Here is a 16982-nt window from a genome sequence, read left to right on the forward strand (position 1 = left end):
TAGTTTAAGGAACTCAGTGAATTTCATAACCTCAGACAAAAGCACTGATGTAATACTGCAGCGTCTAACGCACAGTCCTCTCCCACATGTCAGTGAGTGGGTGAGTGCAGCAACCAAAAGAGAACCCTGGCTTCCTTTTGATCAATTATCTCCGTCATAAAGAGATCCTAAGAGAGGGCACAGTGAGTAAACCACTTCCCACTCAAAACTGCAATTTGCAACAGTAACTTTCTAATGCAACTTTTCTTCATCCTATGAAAAATCCAGGTAAGTTTTTAAAATAATAACCCCCACAACACTAACTTAAAGTGCAGGAACATAAAAAAACCCCAAACATTCTGAGAATGAAGAAAGTTGGGACTAAAACACAAAGTCAAAAAGCTCCAGCCAGCTTTTGGTAGTGAATAGCCTGTGGGGAAAAAGCTGTTCTACTTCTGCTTTGTGCTGCAAGTGGGATACAAAAATAAGAGCAGCAGGACTCCCAATGAACCATGCTGCTACCCTACTATAAAAGCAGATGCATTTCGAATTATCTTTAAGTAATAAAGATAACTCTATGTCCAGCAAGTTTTCATTTTACCTGAATTATGAGCCGAAGTCATTAAAGCATTACCAGTTTCACTAGCTTAGTTCTACCACAGAATAGCTTCCCCTTCATACCAAGTTAGAGAACAGCAAACAGACCACTTTGCTGGTTCTTTGCTGAGTTCTCCAACTCAACTATTCATCTGGATTTAGATAGTTGACTAAGACAAAAAAAACATCATCTTAATTTCATAATGAAAATTACATTAGCAAATGTACAAAAAATGTACTGTCTCTATGATGCTCTTTGACATGCTGTAGCATTTTTACACTTCAGAGCCAAAATTAAGTTTGGTAGCGAAACTCCTTATTAAGTTGTTGCTTAGAAGTTTTACTGAAATGTGGCAAACATGCTAGTCCAGAACCACAACTCCTGTACTTTGTTTTTCTGTAAGCATTTCTTATCATGGTTTGCCACAAGAAACTAATTCTGAAGCAAAACCAGCAATGAATTTTCCCATACCAACTCAAAAAAACCCCATCTGCAGCAGTAATTCTGTCAGTAACAGCAGTACTGTAAGTTCTGGTTGTCAGCTGCACTGCACATTCCTAGCTTTCTCACCAGACCCAATTCAACTGGAATTACAAGACACTAATCCTAACAGTCCCAATAAAGGTGAGTGCTTTGGCAGCAGAGATGAGCAGCTGCGAAGAATTTCTGCAGGAGTTCCCTAGGCATATACTCATTTCCTCATAAGGCAGATTCCAAGGAAAAGTCATATAAAAAGAAAAATGCTATTGGTACCAAGACATGCAGACATGCAGTATCAGGAAAGACAAATCACATAACGTTCTAACAAACAACCAAATATTAAAGGATTAATGGATTTCCTTACTGTACTACTAGCTGCTGGCACACAGATCCATTGTCTGTTATCAGTTCATTCAGTTTTAATTCAAGGTGAACTTTTCCCTGAAAAAAAACCAGGAGAGAAACACAAATAGTTTTAAAAGTATTTATTTTAAAAGTAGGAATTAGAACAGTAATGTAGTTTACAGTCAAAAGATTAAAGGTAATTCCAATATAACCAGTTGAAGAAAATACCCATCTAGAGCACATATCCTTCAAGTAGAGTATGATGGATGTATGTGAACTTTGAGACTTTCCTATAGAGAAGCACTATCTCCATCTGCAGACAGCACAAGAACTGGTCAAGCCTCTACAGATTTAAAATCCACAAGTATTTCTTCCAGTATGAGCAACTATCAAGAGCAAGAGTCTCAGCTATTTTGTCCTAAGCATGGGATGAACCCTTGCACAGACATGAATTTCTGAACACTTCAGGGGAAAGTTCTAAAATGACCTTGGACTCTGAAGGCAGGTAGAAAAGTAGAATAGTATGCAGAAGCCATAACCAGCAGACCAGCAGCATTTAATATCCACTGTGAAATCCTGTCCATCACACCAGACTGAAGATCACTGTGCATCCCAGGGCAGTTTTCAACTATCTCATGAAGACTGCTGATGTATGCAAGGAACAGTAAACAGAACCAAAAGAGAGGAAAAGGTGGCAATAATTGCTAAACCCAGCTTCCTCCTTTTCTTTTTCTGATATGGCAAGAAGTATTTAAAGAAAAGAATCCATAAATTATGGCACAGCATGGATTAACCTCAGAACTCAGCAAGGGCCAAGCTACTGTACCCTCTCAATAGAAGGCTCCAAAAACGTCAAACCATGATAGGCAACTTTCCTGGGATGACCAAAATGTAGTACCTTAACCTTACTCCAAACAGCTACCGCCTGAACAACACCTGCTACTCATTTCAGTGCCTGGCTGTTTGTGTCGACTTTCACATCTAAGATAATCAGACACAGAGTCTTTCCTCTAACAATGTTCTCCTTGGTATTCCCAGACTTTGCCTATTTGATAAATGGAACAACAGATGATACTGGTCTGTCCACAACCAACATTCTCAGGGAAGGGCTCTGGAAGGTGATTTTCAGGAGTGGCAAAGTCATAAAAGTAATTTACTTCCATCTTAGTGGAAAGGCAAAGCAAATCATAATGTGATCTACAGCTTTGCCTTTCCACTAAGATGGAAGTAAAACCCTTAGCTGACCTTGCACACATTTCTGTAACAGTTATGTTTTGACATAAAACTGCAATGTTTTTATTGTAAATCCCCTGAGGCAAAGGCTGCGTTTCCCTCTCTGTTCATCACATGGGAGGAGAAATGAAGCTTCTTTTACAAGGCAGTTCCAAACATAACTGTTTTGGGATGCCTGCCAAATGTTTTGCAAACTGTTACTACAGGGACAGGAACACAGGTACATTAAGAAAGTATTTGTCAAGCAGAGAAACTCCACTACAAAAAGAGATTTACGGGATAAAAACAGGATACTGAAAAGCATGCCAACAACCTTACAAGGCAAAGTTTTTGAATTACAAATGAGTAGACAAACATTATTAGTATTTATTACAATAGCTGACTTCACTTGTTTTAGAAAACAGATGCTGTGAATGGCCTAAATATCTTCCTTTTGCTTTTAAAAGCAAAACCCACAAATTGTGTTTTACACTGAACAGTAGGAGTAAAATAGCACATTACTGCTCCTGAGAACTATCTGTGGATGTAGTTTGCTCCCAGCTCAGTACTACGATGACCACAGTAACATGGCTCTAAGTAAGTATTTCCCCAACATGCATGGAGAGTTTTAGTACATTTTTGTCATTTTGTTTGTTGAGAGCAGCGCGATGGTTTCCTGAAGTGGCTGATCTGCAGATCTGTATCAGAACTTCTGACATAATACACAACTGGGTTTTAAATGTGGCTGTACAGATGGCTTTTACTTCGAAACACAGAAATCAGCCATTCTTATACAGTAAATTAAAAACAAACAGTGACTTCATATTAACGCACTCTGCATCTGTAGATCTCAGCGTTGCTCAAAGGCAGGTAGGTACCATTTTAACTTTACAAATGGGTTAACAGTCAATTTTCAGGTACTTAATATAGCAAGATAAAATTGATAGGATCTGTGTCAATAAAACTCTAAGAAAAAGAACAATGAATGTTAAATTTACCTTCAAAGACCTTAACAGTGTGTAAAATATTTTGATCTTACCAATGTGTTTTTCAAGTGCAGATCTCTATAAAAACTATACCTATGTATAAATATAGGTATAAAGCTATGTATGTAAAAATCCCTATAAAAGTTTCTTGCCATGAATAATGAAGCTCAAAGGCATGTTTAATCAAATGAGCAATTTCAAACCAGATTAATGAAGATTTTATAAATAAAAAAGGGGGCAAGCAATCCTAACAATTTTACCAGCATGCTGACACTATGTGCATTTTAGAAAACAAGAATTTTTTTTAAAAGCTAATATATATAAACAAGTTTGTGCCAGCTGCAGTTAAATGTGGCCTGTTTCACCCAACTTCTGGTTTATTTACTTAGTAGTCCCACGTTTGTATTTATTTTTCAAGACTAGTGGAGAAAGGAAAAAGTTTCAAGAAAACGAGAATAATATGGACTCATAATACTGCAAACAGCAGCAAAACAACAAAAAAAACCAAGCTAAGATCAAAACACAGAGCAGAGCAGATGCTTTCTAAAAACCTCCACCACTAAAATCCCTGGCATACAGGCTGCTAATTCTACCAGTTAACCTATAAAGAATAGATGACTGGTACATAAAAAGTACAGTTTTCTTGAAATAAATGCAAACTTATGGAAAAGCCCAAAAATAAATCCCAACCAAGCAACTGTAAAGTGTCCTGCACATATTAATGGAACACAAAATATTTCTACGCTATCCTATTGCCTTGCACACATCATAAATTCTGAAAAATAATCACATGGAGGGAACCAGAGGAACAAAAAATCAACTACATATACAGTGCCATGAGGAGAAGAAAACAACTTTTTTTCCCCTTCCAAACTGTGATTTAGCTTTATAAACATTTCATGCACTTTTTCTGCACATGCTCAATGTAAAAGTCTACTTGCTTTCAGCCATGTCCAACCAACAATCTTGGACATCTCTGAGGACATTTCAGTGCTGTATGGCACATCCAAGCCAACAAGATTTCAGGCAAATGTGGCAGATGGGAACTGGTCTCAGCTCTGCTCTTAAGACTTTTATGGAAAAATAAAGCAGGACAGGAGAAACCTACCCAAATGCCCTGACTCAAGAAAAGATAAATATAAGGAGCACACACCTGAGCAGAAAAGGTCATCTCTTAATGGAAGTGTCACGGAGGACAGTGCTTTGCACATGTCCCAGTCAAAGTAAAGTATCAGTAAGAGCTTACATTCTGCTGTGAGTCACAAAGCCATGGAAAACTATAAACTTTTAATTTCCAGTATGTAAGAAACCACTACATTCTATTAATGGAATATTCTAATTGAATTTTCAAATACTCATGTCGTGTTATGACAAAAAGTAATACTTTCTTCAATACATTTTTATGACAGAAAAAACATAGCAAGCATGACAATGTTTAAGTCAAAGTGGAAACTGCCTTTCAGTTCATATCTAAAAAGTACTTTCTAGTTTCAGAGTGATTACATGAAAGAATTCAAAGAAGACAATTTGCAGCTAGACTTGATGATCTCTAGGTCCCTTCCAAATGAACCATTCTATTCCAGACTATCATAACTGAGAAGGACTGATTTTCAACAGGGAAAAGGAAGTGGTATTCAGACATTTTGAAAATCTGTCTTCATGTAAAGCAACCACATGCCCTCCTACACCCAGAAGGCTAAACTTATGGCTCATAAATGAATAATCTGTGAAAATAATGAGAATTCTGTGCACATTCACTTCTTGTAAAAGCAGCCAGGATTCTCCCTACCCAAAGGGACTTTCAGGTTACTAAAACAATACGAACACTGTCAAGTCTAAGACTTTTGCCCTCAGGCAAATCTGGAAAAAACCCTATTAAACCGAATAGTTTATCACAACAAGGCTAAGAGATTCTCAAGAATTCTGTTTTGTTCTTGATACCAAAAAGAGAATCTCTACAACTTCTAGAGCCATCTCATTTTTACCTATTCCTAGAAAAATCCTGTTTGAAGAACTGGAACCACAGGCTGAAATAAAACTGTGAAGTGCAAGTTGTTTGATACTGAATGCAGAAAGTGTTTCAAGATAAGATAAACTAACACAGCAGAAGTACCTCCAAGTTTTGGAGACTAACTATTTCACATAATCAGCCATTGTTTCAGTTAACACCAAAAATTACTAAAAAAAATTATTCAAGAGTTTTAGGATCCATTCATGTGCCTCAAGAATATGGCTCCTCTTACAAGCATTTCAGACATCAAAATACTGCTAAGACATTTCCCAAACAGTTGTTTCATATCTTCTGCCAGTTTTAAGTACCATAAGGAATAATACAGTCATCTTAGGAGTAGAGTCTGCATTATTCTCTAACCAAACTGAAGACACAACTGCCTCCCAAGAAATACAGATGCTAAGCCCTATCTCCTACAGCTCAATGTAAACTTCTACCATCGCATGTCCTTATCTGTATTTAACTTTCGAAATGTAAATGTGCAATTTAATAGTTACCTGGACCTCTGAATTAGAATCAACAGGTTGAAGCATAAACCAGTTCTCTTTTCCTGTGTAGTTGCATAAATCTTCTTTTTTGATTGACACCTTTCCTGAGGGAGGGTGGCAGGGAGAGAGAAGCATAAATATCACCTTCATCTGAATAGAACAAATATTTAAATATGTTTGAAATTTGATTTTTTTTAAACTCGCTTTTAGGGGTTTTTTTAAAGTTTATGATGCTATATGAAGAAATAAAACAAGGAATGTTATGGGTAAGTAAATCAGAAAATAGTTTATATAAAAGCCTGATGACATTAATTACGATTTGTTATCCTGGATATCACTAACAAGAACATAAAATAAAGAACACACTAGAGGCTGGAAATAACGTAATAGATCTGAGAAAACAGAAACAGTGCTGAATGTTTAAACAGGAAACTGAAGTAGATGCCTTTTACTCTTCTGATTGCTATTTGGAAAGCTGTTATTATATCAAATTATCTGACATCCTGGTGCAAATTATTTCCTTCCTCAATTCAAGTACAGTGATGGCTTCTTCCACAGACTAGCAGACTATTAGAGCTTTGTAGCAACTGTATCCAAAAAGCAGCTGCAATAAAGCCATTATGCAGTGGGGGGAGAAATAGAAATCCACCTCTTACAATTTTTCCCTTAAGCTACACGAATTGCTGCCAAATGCTTTGTACGTCTCTAAGTTACAGGTTGCACTGTCAGGGAGAAAAATTATCTATCAATAGTTTTAAGAATTATTCCACAACTGTAATTATTGTGGAATTATTCCACAATTTATTCTTTAAAGACCTACAAGTAGTGACAATTATTCAAATATTCCAATGAAGCAAAACTGGAGAAGAAATGAAGAGAATTTTTAAAAATGTATTCAGACCATAATAAGACTATAAAATGTCCTACTAGCCTAAAAACCAAACATATTTTAGTGTAATAGAAGGAAGCAAGGAAATAAGACCCTTCTTTTCAAACTTTAAAGGAGCATTTAAGTGCACTATACACAGTTTTGAATGATGCTTCACCAATACTTGTATCTGTAATCCTGCATATAATGCTATTGAAAACAACCAAGTGTTATGCAAGATGCAGACAGCACCTCATAGACACTTACCTATACGCAGGTCCTTTTGCAAAACACTTTTATCATATATATAGAAGGACAACCACTGGAATGTTCTTGGAATCTCAAAGTAAAACTCCTCTCCAAAATAAGGGCTGCAAAGAAAGTTTTACAGTTAAAACAGAGAAAGACTTTATGCAATTTATATCGAAGATGAACATTAAAAAGCTGTATTTTTACTGCTGTCTCAGTCCACGGCCCTTACCACTACACTGACCTGTCATCAAAGCCACCCAAAATCATTTCAATACAAGAACACACAATAACACGGCAATGCCTTCTGTTTAAGAAAAGGTAGGAATCAGAGCACACACAGAAAGTGGTGTCTCCTCTGTAATTTCAATTCTATTTTTCTGTCTTGAAATTATTCTAGCTGGTTCTCTAGACTTCCTGAGACATGCACAAGTTTTGTTTCATTTTCTTATTCAGTACATAATTAAACTACATTTAAACACAATATTGATTACTTAACTAACTGGCATTTGTTTAGCTTTAACTTCCACATCAAAACTGCTGCTCTAAGATCCAGACCTGTAAGAAGAAGTCATTATCACTAGAAACTATAAGATAGAACAGGGAAAAAGAGAAATGTTAATCTCAAATACATAATCTCCCTCATTCCAAAACTGTCATCACAGTTCTCCATCTAAAGAAGTCCAGTATCATGTTTACAGTTCACCCTATTTAACTGCCATTTGCACAGCCCTCTACAGAAAAAGACCCTGGGTTCCTCTATGTTACACATATTTCATACAATGTGTTGGTATATTCACTTCCAGAACTAATACTCTCATTAAACTTAAGGAGTACTTATTGATGTAATCAGAGCCAGCAGTGAGAAAACTGTATTTCAAGACTGAAAAAACCACAATGTTCCTTGCATTACTGCAAGTGATGAATTCTGAAAGTCAAGTGGATCCACAGAAAAATCCTGCTATTTTAGAACAACTAGGTTCTCAAAAGACTTAAAATAGTTTCAATTACAATGTATTAGTATCACCAGGGAAAGGTGCTGAAGTTCATGAAACTAATTTTATGCAGAAAAGTACTGTGATAACAGCTAGACTAAACCGTGAAACTAATGTTGGGGTTTGTTTCCTAGCAAAGTATCATTATGACACTATTGTTACAATACTTTATTAAACTAATACAAATATGCTTGTGTTTTGAACAAGCAGCTCATGTTATTACCTACCCAAAAGGAAACCAGGAAGAATAGGTCACCATCCCTACTCTTCCCTTCAAAACAATCACAGTAAAAGAAAACACCACCCAATGCTTAAGGATAATGGCTCATTAAATAAATTAAAAAGAAGAGCTGACAACTAACTTGAAAAGTGGAAAGAAAACAGCCAAAAAATCTAGTATTTCAAATGTCTAGAATAGATTTTTAGAAACAACAGCTTTAAGGGCAGGAATTCATTATAAGGAATTCCACAAGTGAAAATGTTCTTTTTGTTAAAACACAGACCTTTTACCACAGGCTTCAGAGCAGACAACTCAGTATTAGCCTTTGCACTACACTGAGAAGTAATTTTAAATTTCTCAGTTGAAAGATTCAACTGTGGTTTTTCAGCTCCCCACTTCTTTTTTTTTCCCCTTCTTTTTTTGTAATTTCAAAGCCAAGAAATTCTCCTTTGATTATGAGGGTTGGGTTCTTCTTGTCAGCACCATGACTGACGGTATAAACTCATGAGCATTCCCTTTAGCAGCAGTGCAGCTCTGAACAGCTTCAACCTCCTTATTACCATCACTGCTCATTTTTATGGTATTGACATGATAACTCAGACCAAAACCAAGGATGAAACAAAGAGTTATTTTAAACTTAGGTCAATTCCATCATCTGGTTTCCCTCACAGCTATACAAATAAAGTTGCAGCAGTACAAACAAAGAGCTAGTACAGCAGAAGGATCTGGGAGAATGAGCTGGCACTGGTGTCAAGGGAAACTCTGCTTTAGTTCAGCTTCAGACAGGCATCCTAAGGAAACACCAGACTGCACTGCACACCAGCAAGTGCCAAGGCTTTAAGTTCCTATTCTTGATGGATCTATGGGACTCTGAGAATCCAATTATAATTAGGCTGAGATGGAGACTATAAGCAGACACTTCAAAAAAATCTATTTAGCACCTTTATCTTGCAGCTAAAGAGAGCAAACTTTGCAGCTACATATATCCCTAACCCATAATGAGCAGCCATTAACATTCTTTATTATTATTTTTACTTCAACACTACATTAAGTCTCAGATTCAGCAAGAAAGAACAAGTCTTTATGAGCATAAATAGAATGTAATGCATTGCTCTACTCATGTTGATAAATTTTTCTTTACCTAAATTAACACTGGTTATCAGTTGTTAATTATTCTTTAGCAAAGTATGAGGCAGAGAGAGAAAATTTAAGGTAAAAAGTACAATGGATTAGTAAAGAAATTCTTAGGTGGATACAGAACTGGCTGATGGGGTACAACAGTTTACACCAATGAGGAATAATTAAAATGGAGAACTCACTCATCCTGTTCCTCAGGGATTCTAGTACTTTCATTTGTGACTTTGATGCAAGAACTTTAAAGACTGTGACAGATACAAAATTAGAAGATAGCACTAATTCAAAGGACAACCAGACTGTCATACAGGAAGAATGGGATTACAGTAATACAGAAGATTAAATTTCACTGTGTAACACACTCCTCTGCTCTTCCCTTCCTTGGTATAGCAACCTGGCAGTTCTTTGTGGACCCTGACCAATGCCCCGATCTGTCAATTAATAAAAGCAATGGTTACATCAACAAGGGAATTAATTTCTGCTATAACCTTGCACTACCACAAAGTTCAGCTGGAAAAAAAACCCCACTGAATTTAGTTTAAATTAAGAAGAGGACACACACATACCCAAATTCCATCCCCCTCCACCCATTCCTCGTATTTGACCACAAACATCTGAGGAGGCTCATGGATATTCTTTAAACTTTCCAAGGGGAAACAAAAAAAAATTCTTTCCTTAGAACCCACACAAATCCCACACCCTGTCAGGAAATATTTCTTCAGTCATTAGCCAAAATATCTGTCTTTCACTTAAGTATTAATTAGTGGGGTTTTTCTAACTTTGGAAAGTCATTTGTTTTACATCTGCACTCCAACAACTCTTCCAGTGCTGGTGGAAGGCCAAACCTATTTGCACATTTTAAAAATACACTTCTTAATAGTTTTCAATCATTGTAGTCAAAACTAATTTTAATTTTAGTGATAATTACTTCCACAGACATTTAACTAGCTGATATTCACGAGACCAAAATTTAGACTACAACTTGTATAAATTTGCAACACATAATACAGTGACAAAAACAGACTGTGAATTACGTGTGTAAGAAAAAGCAAGCACATAGTATGAAACAAAGCAATGAAATTCAAAGTTGTATCTATGATTAAAATTATACTGTACTACACCTTACTGAAAAGCAGTTTATAAAGTTTTCAGGTTAATAAGAGATTGGAGCTTTCATCTCCTGTCCCAGTGCCTCTAGGTTAGTACAGTTTATAGTTTAACACAGCAATAAGAAACAAGACGTTGTTTAAGTCTCTAGAATGAGAGCCAGCCTTCATAACTGCATACACAGTAGCAATCAAGTGTAAGCACCCAACTCTGGTTGGTGCTAACAGAGTGTAAGTTATTTTATTACCTTTCACCCGTTTGTATGGATCCCTCCCCTAATTCCGAGGATGAAGGAAGTCACCTATGAAGTCAGTGGAGACAGAAAGGTGCCTATGGGCAAAGAATGATTCAAAATACTGTATTCTAACTTCTAATAAAATGTTGTTATCTTACAAATATTAATTTCGTATCACCTGAAAAATTTTCTATTTGAGGTGTGCTATTTGAGACTCCTCTCTCCCCAACTGTTTTGTTATAGTGAGATTTTTTTTTTACTTTATTTCCTCTGTAAAGTATTAATGACATTGTAATTAAATGTCAGTTAAAACCTCAGTACTATTAACATTTTTGATGGATCTAAGATGTTTTATCAAATGTTTTATTATGCAACTAATACTTATATTATTATCAGGTGATGAAAGTACGTAAATTTAATAGTTCTTAAACAGAATATAATAAAAATGTCTGTGTAAACATCAAAGCTAACAGGTCTTACTTCTGAGCATAGTAGTAACTTCTATGGTTTCTATTATTAGCATCAAAATTGGACAGCAAAGTCTCTCTTTTTCAGGTATGTTTGGTTGGGGTTATTTTGCTCATCAAACTACTGTCTATTTGAAGGGGAAATGTTAAGTTTCTGCTTTATCAATAGAGTCTCTTTAACATTCTCCTCTGAAGGATTATTCAATTGAGTTTGAATAGCAAAACAATCTCAATTGCAGACAGTTAAATTCTGAAACTTTTATGGATCTGACTACAGCAGTTACAGATTAGGAATATAAGCCAAATATTTGTTATATTTGTTTGTACGTGCGGCATTCGCTTTTCATGCAGAAGCAAAAGGACGCTCTGAAATGATGTTATGAAAAAATAAATTTCCTTATTTAAGTTTGCAGCTGAGCTGTGCCTCACCTGTAAACATCTGGAGAGAAAGCTCAAAGAACAAACACTAACAACAAAACCACTGGGAAAAGGAATTAGGAAAACTTCCAAGAATTTGAACAGACTGTCTAGGTTTTAAGAGGAAGGTTTGCTATCACCTCCACATAACTGAAACTGTCACTCAGATATTCTGAGCAACAAAGCTGCAGGGATGCTTTTTTGGGTCCTCAGTGAACTTCAGAGTTTTGAGACATGAAAGCACCTACACTACTGCAGCTGCTTCATCCTGACTTTTTATTTGATTCTTTTAAGGCTCTTAGACAGTAGCAGAATCTAAAGTAAATGGTGCCCAGGGAGGCAAAGCAAGGCATTCGGTGTGGGTACTGTTAAAATTCCCAGAACAAGAATTACAGGAGAGAACAAGGTCCGTTCAGGGGACAACCCACAGCACAGAAAACTCTCAGACATGGCAAAGTTCCGGTTCCTTCATTCTAGAAACAGGTTTTACCAGATACGCAGTAAGAGCAGAATTCCACCAATACAGTTCGACTGCTTGCCAGAAGTAGGAAATGGCATGGGGAGCAAGTAACAAGTAGATTTCTTTCCCTTGAAAACAACCTAGCAAGAAAAAGAATGTTATGCTGCCCAATGGAACAGAATACGGAAATATATTCTAGCATACTTCATTTTAAAAACACTGCTGTACTCACAAGACTCAATTTTGTCTTCTTGCAACACTCTCATGATTTACACATTGCTGTAACGTCTCTGAGTAGCTGCCACAAGTCAGTTCTCATTTTGAAGTAGTACAAGCAAAAGCCATGCACACTGGTATTGGGCAGTCTTGCTTATCATATCCATTTAAAAACTGAGCTTACCTTAAAGATTTTTCAACCACCTGTGTACGAAAAACTTCTTCTTGATCCAAGTTTATGGTACAGAAAAAGTCTCTCATTTTGTTGGGTACTAAGTGTTTGGCATCATCTGTAAATAAAAAAAAAAAAAAATTACTGTAAATACTGCAGGGGAAAAACTTACAAAATATTAGGTACAGGAATGTTACAGTTCTACTGCGTCCAAAAAATTGATTTTTCCATTCAGTTGGTATGCATTTCAATAATCATTTTCAATTCATAAGCTTCATGAGGGCAGAAAAGTTGCTACATCCAGCTTCACGTGGAATGAGAGTTGACAGGAAGAGACACACACTGACTCATGAACACCACTTCCTGCAGCACCTGCACTTTCCCTTGAAAGGTCTCATCTCGGGCTTGACCCTGCACAACTTGCTAAATCCGAGAAGCTCACAGCCTGAGGTCATAACACCAAGACATGATCTGGCTGAGCTATTGTTCACTTGGTGTTTTCTCCGCAAATACTTTGGCTAAAGGAAGCTGATTAATAAGAACTCGCCCATCAAATCTTTATTTCATTTTCCACAATGAACAGCAGATTTTGAGTTGGCTGAGCCTTTGAAAGTATATCCCTCATGAGTACTGTTTATTTTTTTCCTAACTAGCAAAAGGGGGAAATCATCACCTCCTGATTCAATGCAACATGGAAAAGAAGAAAAGGAAGTTTCTAATAAGAAAGAAAGATTGGCAGCACAAGAATACAAAGATTTGCTGGGTATTGAATGTAGGCCACTGCAGTAACATGCTGGACATAAGGCAGATATTTAAGGAAATGGCTCCCTCAAAGCAGTCACAGCTAAAAACCAGTTGAAATTGGAAAGCTCTTCCAAAATCCAAATGCTACAGACATCTACATTAATTTAAAGCAACACTGTCCTCCAGATTAAACAGTGACTTTCTGCCTGGATGTCTCCTCCCCCTTTGAATGTCTGAAGACAGCAAACAGACCCTTTTCAGCTTTTATTTTGCTGAAAGAAATGACAAGCCTTTCTGGTGCTCTCTCCCATGAGAGGCTTCTAATCAGAGCAGGTGGTCTGTCCCTGTTCCACTTGATTGTCCAAACCAAGTGCAACCAGAACTGTATCACTCTGCAATAGGTCTTAGCCAGGACTTTCACAGTAGTGTCCACCCTTGCCTGCTGCTGGAAATACCTCTCCCAATGACATGTGGAATCAACTTTATCTAAACATTATCTACTTATAAAAGATATTAAAAATAGGATGAAAAATACATCAAAGTATTGAGTTTTAATTACTTTAATGTCTGAACAGCATAAGACCTTTCAGAAACCACAGTTTGAAACTAGATTTGAAATGTCATACATGTTTATTTTTTAAAAAATGCAGATATGAAGCACAGTAAGTAAGCTTTATTCTCTATGCTGGTAAGATGTAAAATCAAAGTTCTGTTTCCTTTCTCCTCCACACTCTTTTTGAGTTAGATGGTTAATTTAGGTTAACTTATTACAGTCTTGAAAGTTAAGTAAGTAATGCCCAGCATTGCAAAGGCTGCCCCAACTGTCTTTGCTCAGAGAACATGACAGTTTAACAGGAACACAGTCTGACCTTCAATCATGACATTTTCCAGGTCAGGGATATAGACACTGATGGAAAGCATGAACAGACACTTAAAGAACTTCCACAGTTAAAACTTGTGCTCTCAAAAGCATCAACAAGCTTTTCATCAGCTTGGCTGCAGGAGAGGAGGAAATACACACATTATTTTTAAATGCCACACTTCATGTTGACAGACTGAGAGACATGAACAGAACTGGGTTTCAGTGGCTTTAGACTCCAAAAAGAGACTAAACTCCAAGTCACCCCTAAGTGAGATATTGCAGGAGAACCAAGAAAAAGCATAAGATTACCTGCTTATTTACTGCCTTAATTTTTTTTTTTTTTAAGAGCTAATTTCATAAAACATATGACATATAAAATGCAGTTCATCAATTTGGGAGAGCTCCTGATACTGTAAGTTTATAATTAATAAACATGAACTGGATTTTTCAGCTGTTCCTAAAAAGATTCTTTATTTTTTAGTTAATACTCAACACTGTCCTATTTTCCCATAAAATATTAAAAATATAACATTATTTAATCATTACTGTAAAAGCACAGTACAGTGGACTTTGAAAGGAGATTACAATTATTATAGTTTCATATTTTCTTAAAAGGAGTAAAAATTAAATATTTCTGAATAATTCACTATTTGTATCTATAATATAGTGCAGTTTTTCAGTTTTAAAAGAAACCTTCCACCCAGAGGAATACACAAAATACAAGTTTTGATTTCAGTTGTTTAGAGCATGGTGCTAATAACACCAAGGCTGTGGGTTCAATCCCCATATGAGCCATTCACTTAAGAGCTGAAATCAATGATCCTTGTGGGTCCCTTTCAACTCAGAATATTCTGTGATCTGATTTTCTAATGAGTTAAAAACCTTTATTTCGTAGCCCAAGTGTCTGGCTTTAAGGCACAGACAAACTTTTGGTAGGAGAGGATCATTCTCAGTCCTGAGTTAAAAATAACCTCAGAGCACTTGCCAGGTGAAGTAGAGAGCATGAGATTTCACATCCTTTCTAACACCTCTTAGCATCTGTGATTGTGGGAGACTTTCCACCCATACAGTGGTCCAACTCTTCCAAGAAGTTTATTTCCTTTAAAAAAAAAAAAAGGCTCAAGTCTTCAATTACACTACCTCTTCCTTTTTCTGAAAAAACTAAGGCTATAATGATTGCATAAAAATCAAGTATTAACAACATCAAATATCTACTTAATGTTTACATTTTCAGTGCATATATGTAATATCCTCTTCAAGTGAAAGTGTTCAATTAGTGTCCATCTTCCAAATTTCTTTGATCTGGGCCCCTGCCAGAAGAAATTTATGTACACAAACTTCAAAGTATTTGCTTCACAGGACTAAACACATTATATTATATAGCAACAATAAATTCCACCCCAGGGGTGCAGCATAACCCAAGATAACCATGCAGTGTGAAAAACACAGTGCAAGTTTGAAAAAGAATGCATCCTGAACTTTGTCAAATGAGCTCTAGGAGAAAATGGGCATTTTCCCAAGCACTCCGCTAATACAAGTTTCAGTTAACACTCAAAAAATCAAGGCAACTAAAATCACTTACTGTACTTCTATATGGCATAAAATGAAAACAGAAGCCACAGGGTGAAACACTACACTACAAGATACGCCTAAAGCTACCTGATACCACATACCTTTGTAAAGCATTTCTGTCATTACTATGGCACATAAAATAGAGCCATCAATACAAAAGCATTGTCAAAAAGGAAAGACTTTTAGTGGATTTTTCATGAAATGCTTTTTCATACATTTTCCAAAAATATTACAGGGTCTTAAACAGGTAAAACCAGTTCATCTCACCTTGCTTGAAAACTGGAGGCAGGAGACTGGTTGCAAACACTGACAGCCCACAAAAAGAGGGTACAAGGGTCTGCAAACGCGTCCTTACTCAGGTTCTTCACTGCTAGGTATGCAATGGCTACTTAAGCCACCTTTAAGAACATGTCTCAGTTCTAAATCTGGTGTGATGATTTGTGTAACATCACTAAATTTAGATTTTGCCACCAATTTGTGCATTGCAAAACAACAATATAAATAACAACTTTCTGCAGATGGTGTTTTCTATACATGCAGAATTACACAGAACTGACATTACCTCATTAAAACTACCACGCTCCCTCGTGCAACACACATAAAATGAGTTGGTGTCAAGTTTTAGCTGCCAGCAAAGCTTAGGCATCAAAATGTATTCTCCTTGTAAGAAACATGCTATAAGGAATTCCTTCAGACTATGAACATCAGCCTTCCAAAGTGAGGTCTGCTATTACTGATCCCTCCAGATCAAGGAGGATTACACTATTACATTTGTTTATTATTGTTCATTCAGAGGGTTTTCCCCTACAAAACAGAGCACTAAAATACTAGCAAGAAGTGAAAATAACACAGTATTTGTTGTGCAAAGAAGCCAAAAGAGCATCTAGGCATCAGAGGGTTCCAAAGCTTCCACAGCATATTTAACTCATTTCGTTTTTAAACATGTTTTATTTTCTTAGAAGAAACAAGTAGGTTTACAAAGTGATTTTCACACTGTTTCAAGACATGTCTTTTATTGCAGCTGATACCTCCACTCATTTTTCAAATGGGTTCTTACAGGTCCATCTTTGGCAATCAACTTTCACATATTCCTCAGGAAGTAGGTCATAGTCCTCTGTTTACCAACACTTTTGTCAGGTAACTGAACATTCAAAGTTATGATACA

General features: G+C 36.4%; 1 protein-coding gene across 1 annotated transcript in view; it reads right to left on the bottom strand.

Moving 5' to 3' along the window:
• Positions 1-16982, bottom strand: part of RASA2 (RAS p21 protein activator 2) — a 45962-nt gene that overhangs the window by 26935 nt on the left and 2045 nt on the right. The window contains exons 2-5 of the mRNA XM_039556969.1: positions 12652-12757; positions 7235-7338; positions 6109-6203; positions 1422-1498 (exon numbers count right to left, since the gene is read on the bottom strand). Coding sequence (XP_039412903.1) covers positions 1422-1498; positions 6109-6203; positions 7235-7338; positions 12652-12757 — 382 coding nt within the window. The remainder of the gene's footprint in view (positions 1-1421; positions 1499-6108; positions 6204-7234; positions 7339-12651; positions 12758-16982) is intronic.

This window comes from Corvus cornix, chromosome 9, assembly GCF_000738735.6.
Source record: "Corvus cornix cornix isolate S_Up_H32 chromosome 9, ASM73873v5, whole genome shotgun sequence".
Classification (NCBI taxonomy): Eukaryota; Metazoa; Chordata; class Aves; order Passeriformes; family Corvidae; genus Corvus; species Corvus cornix.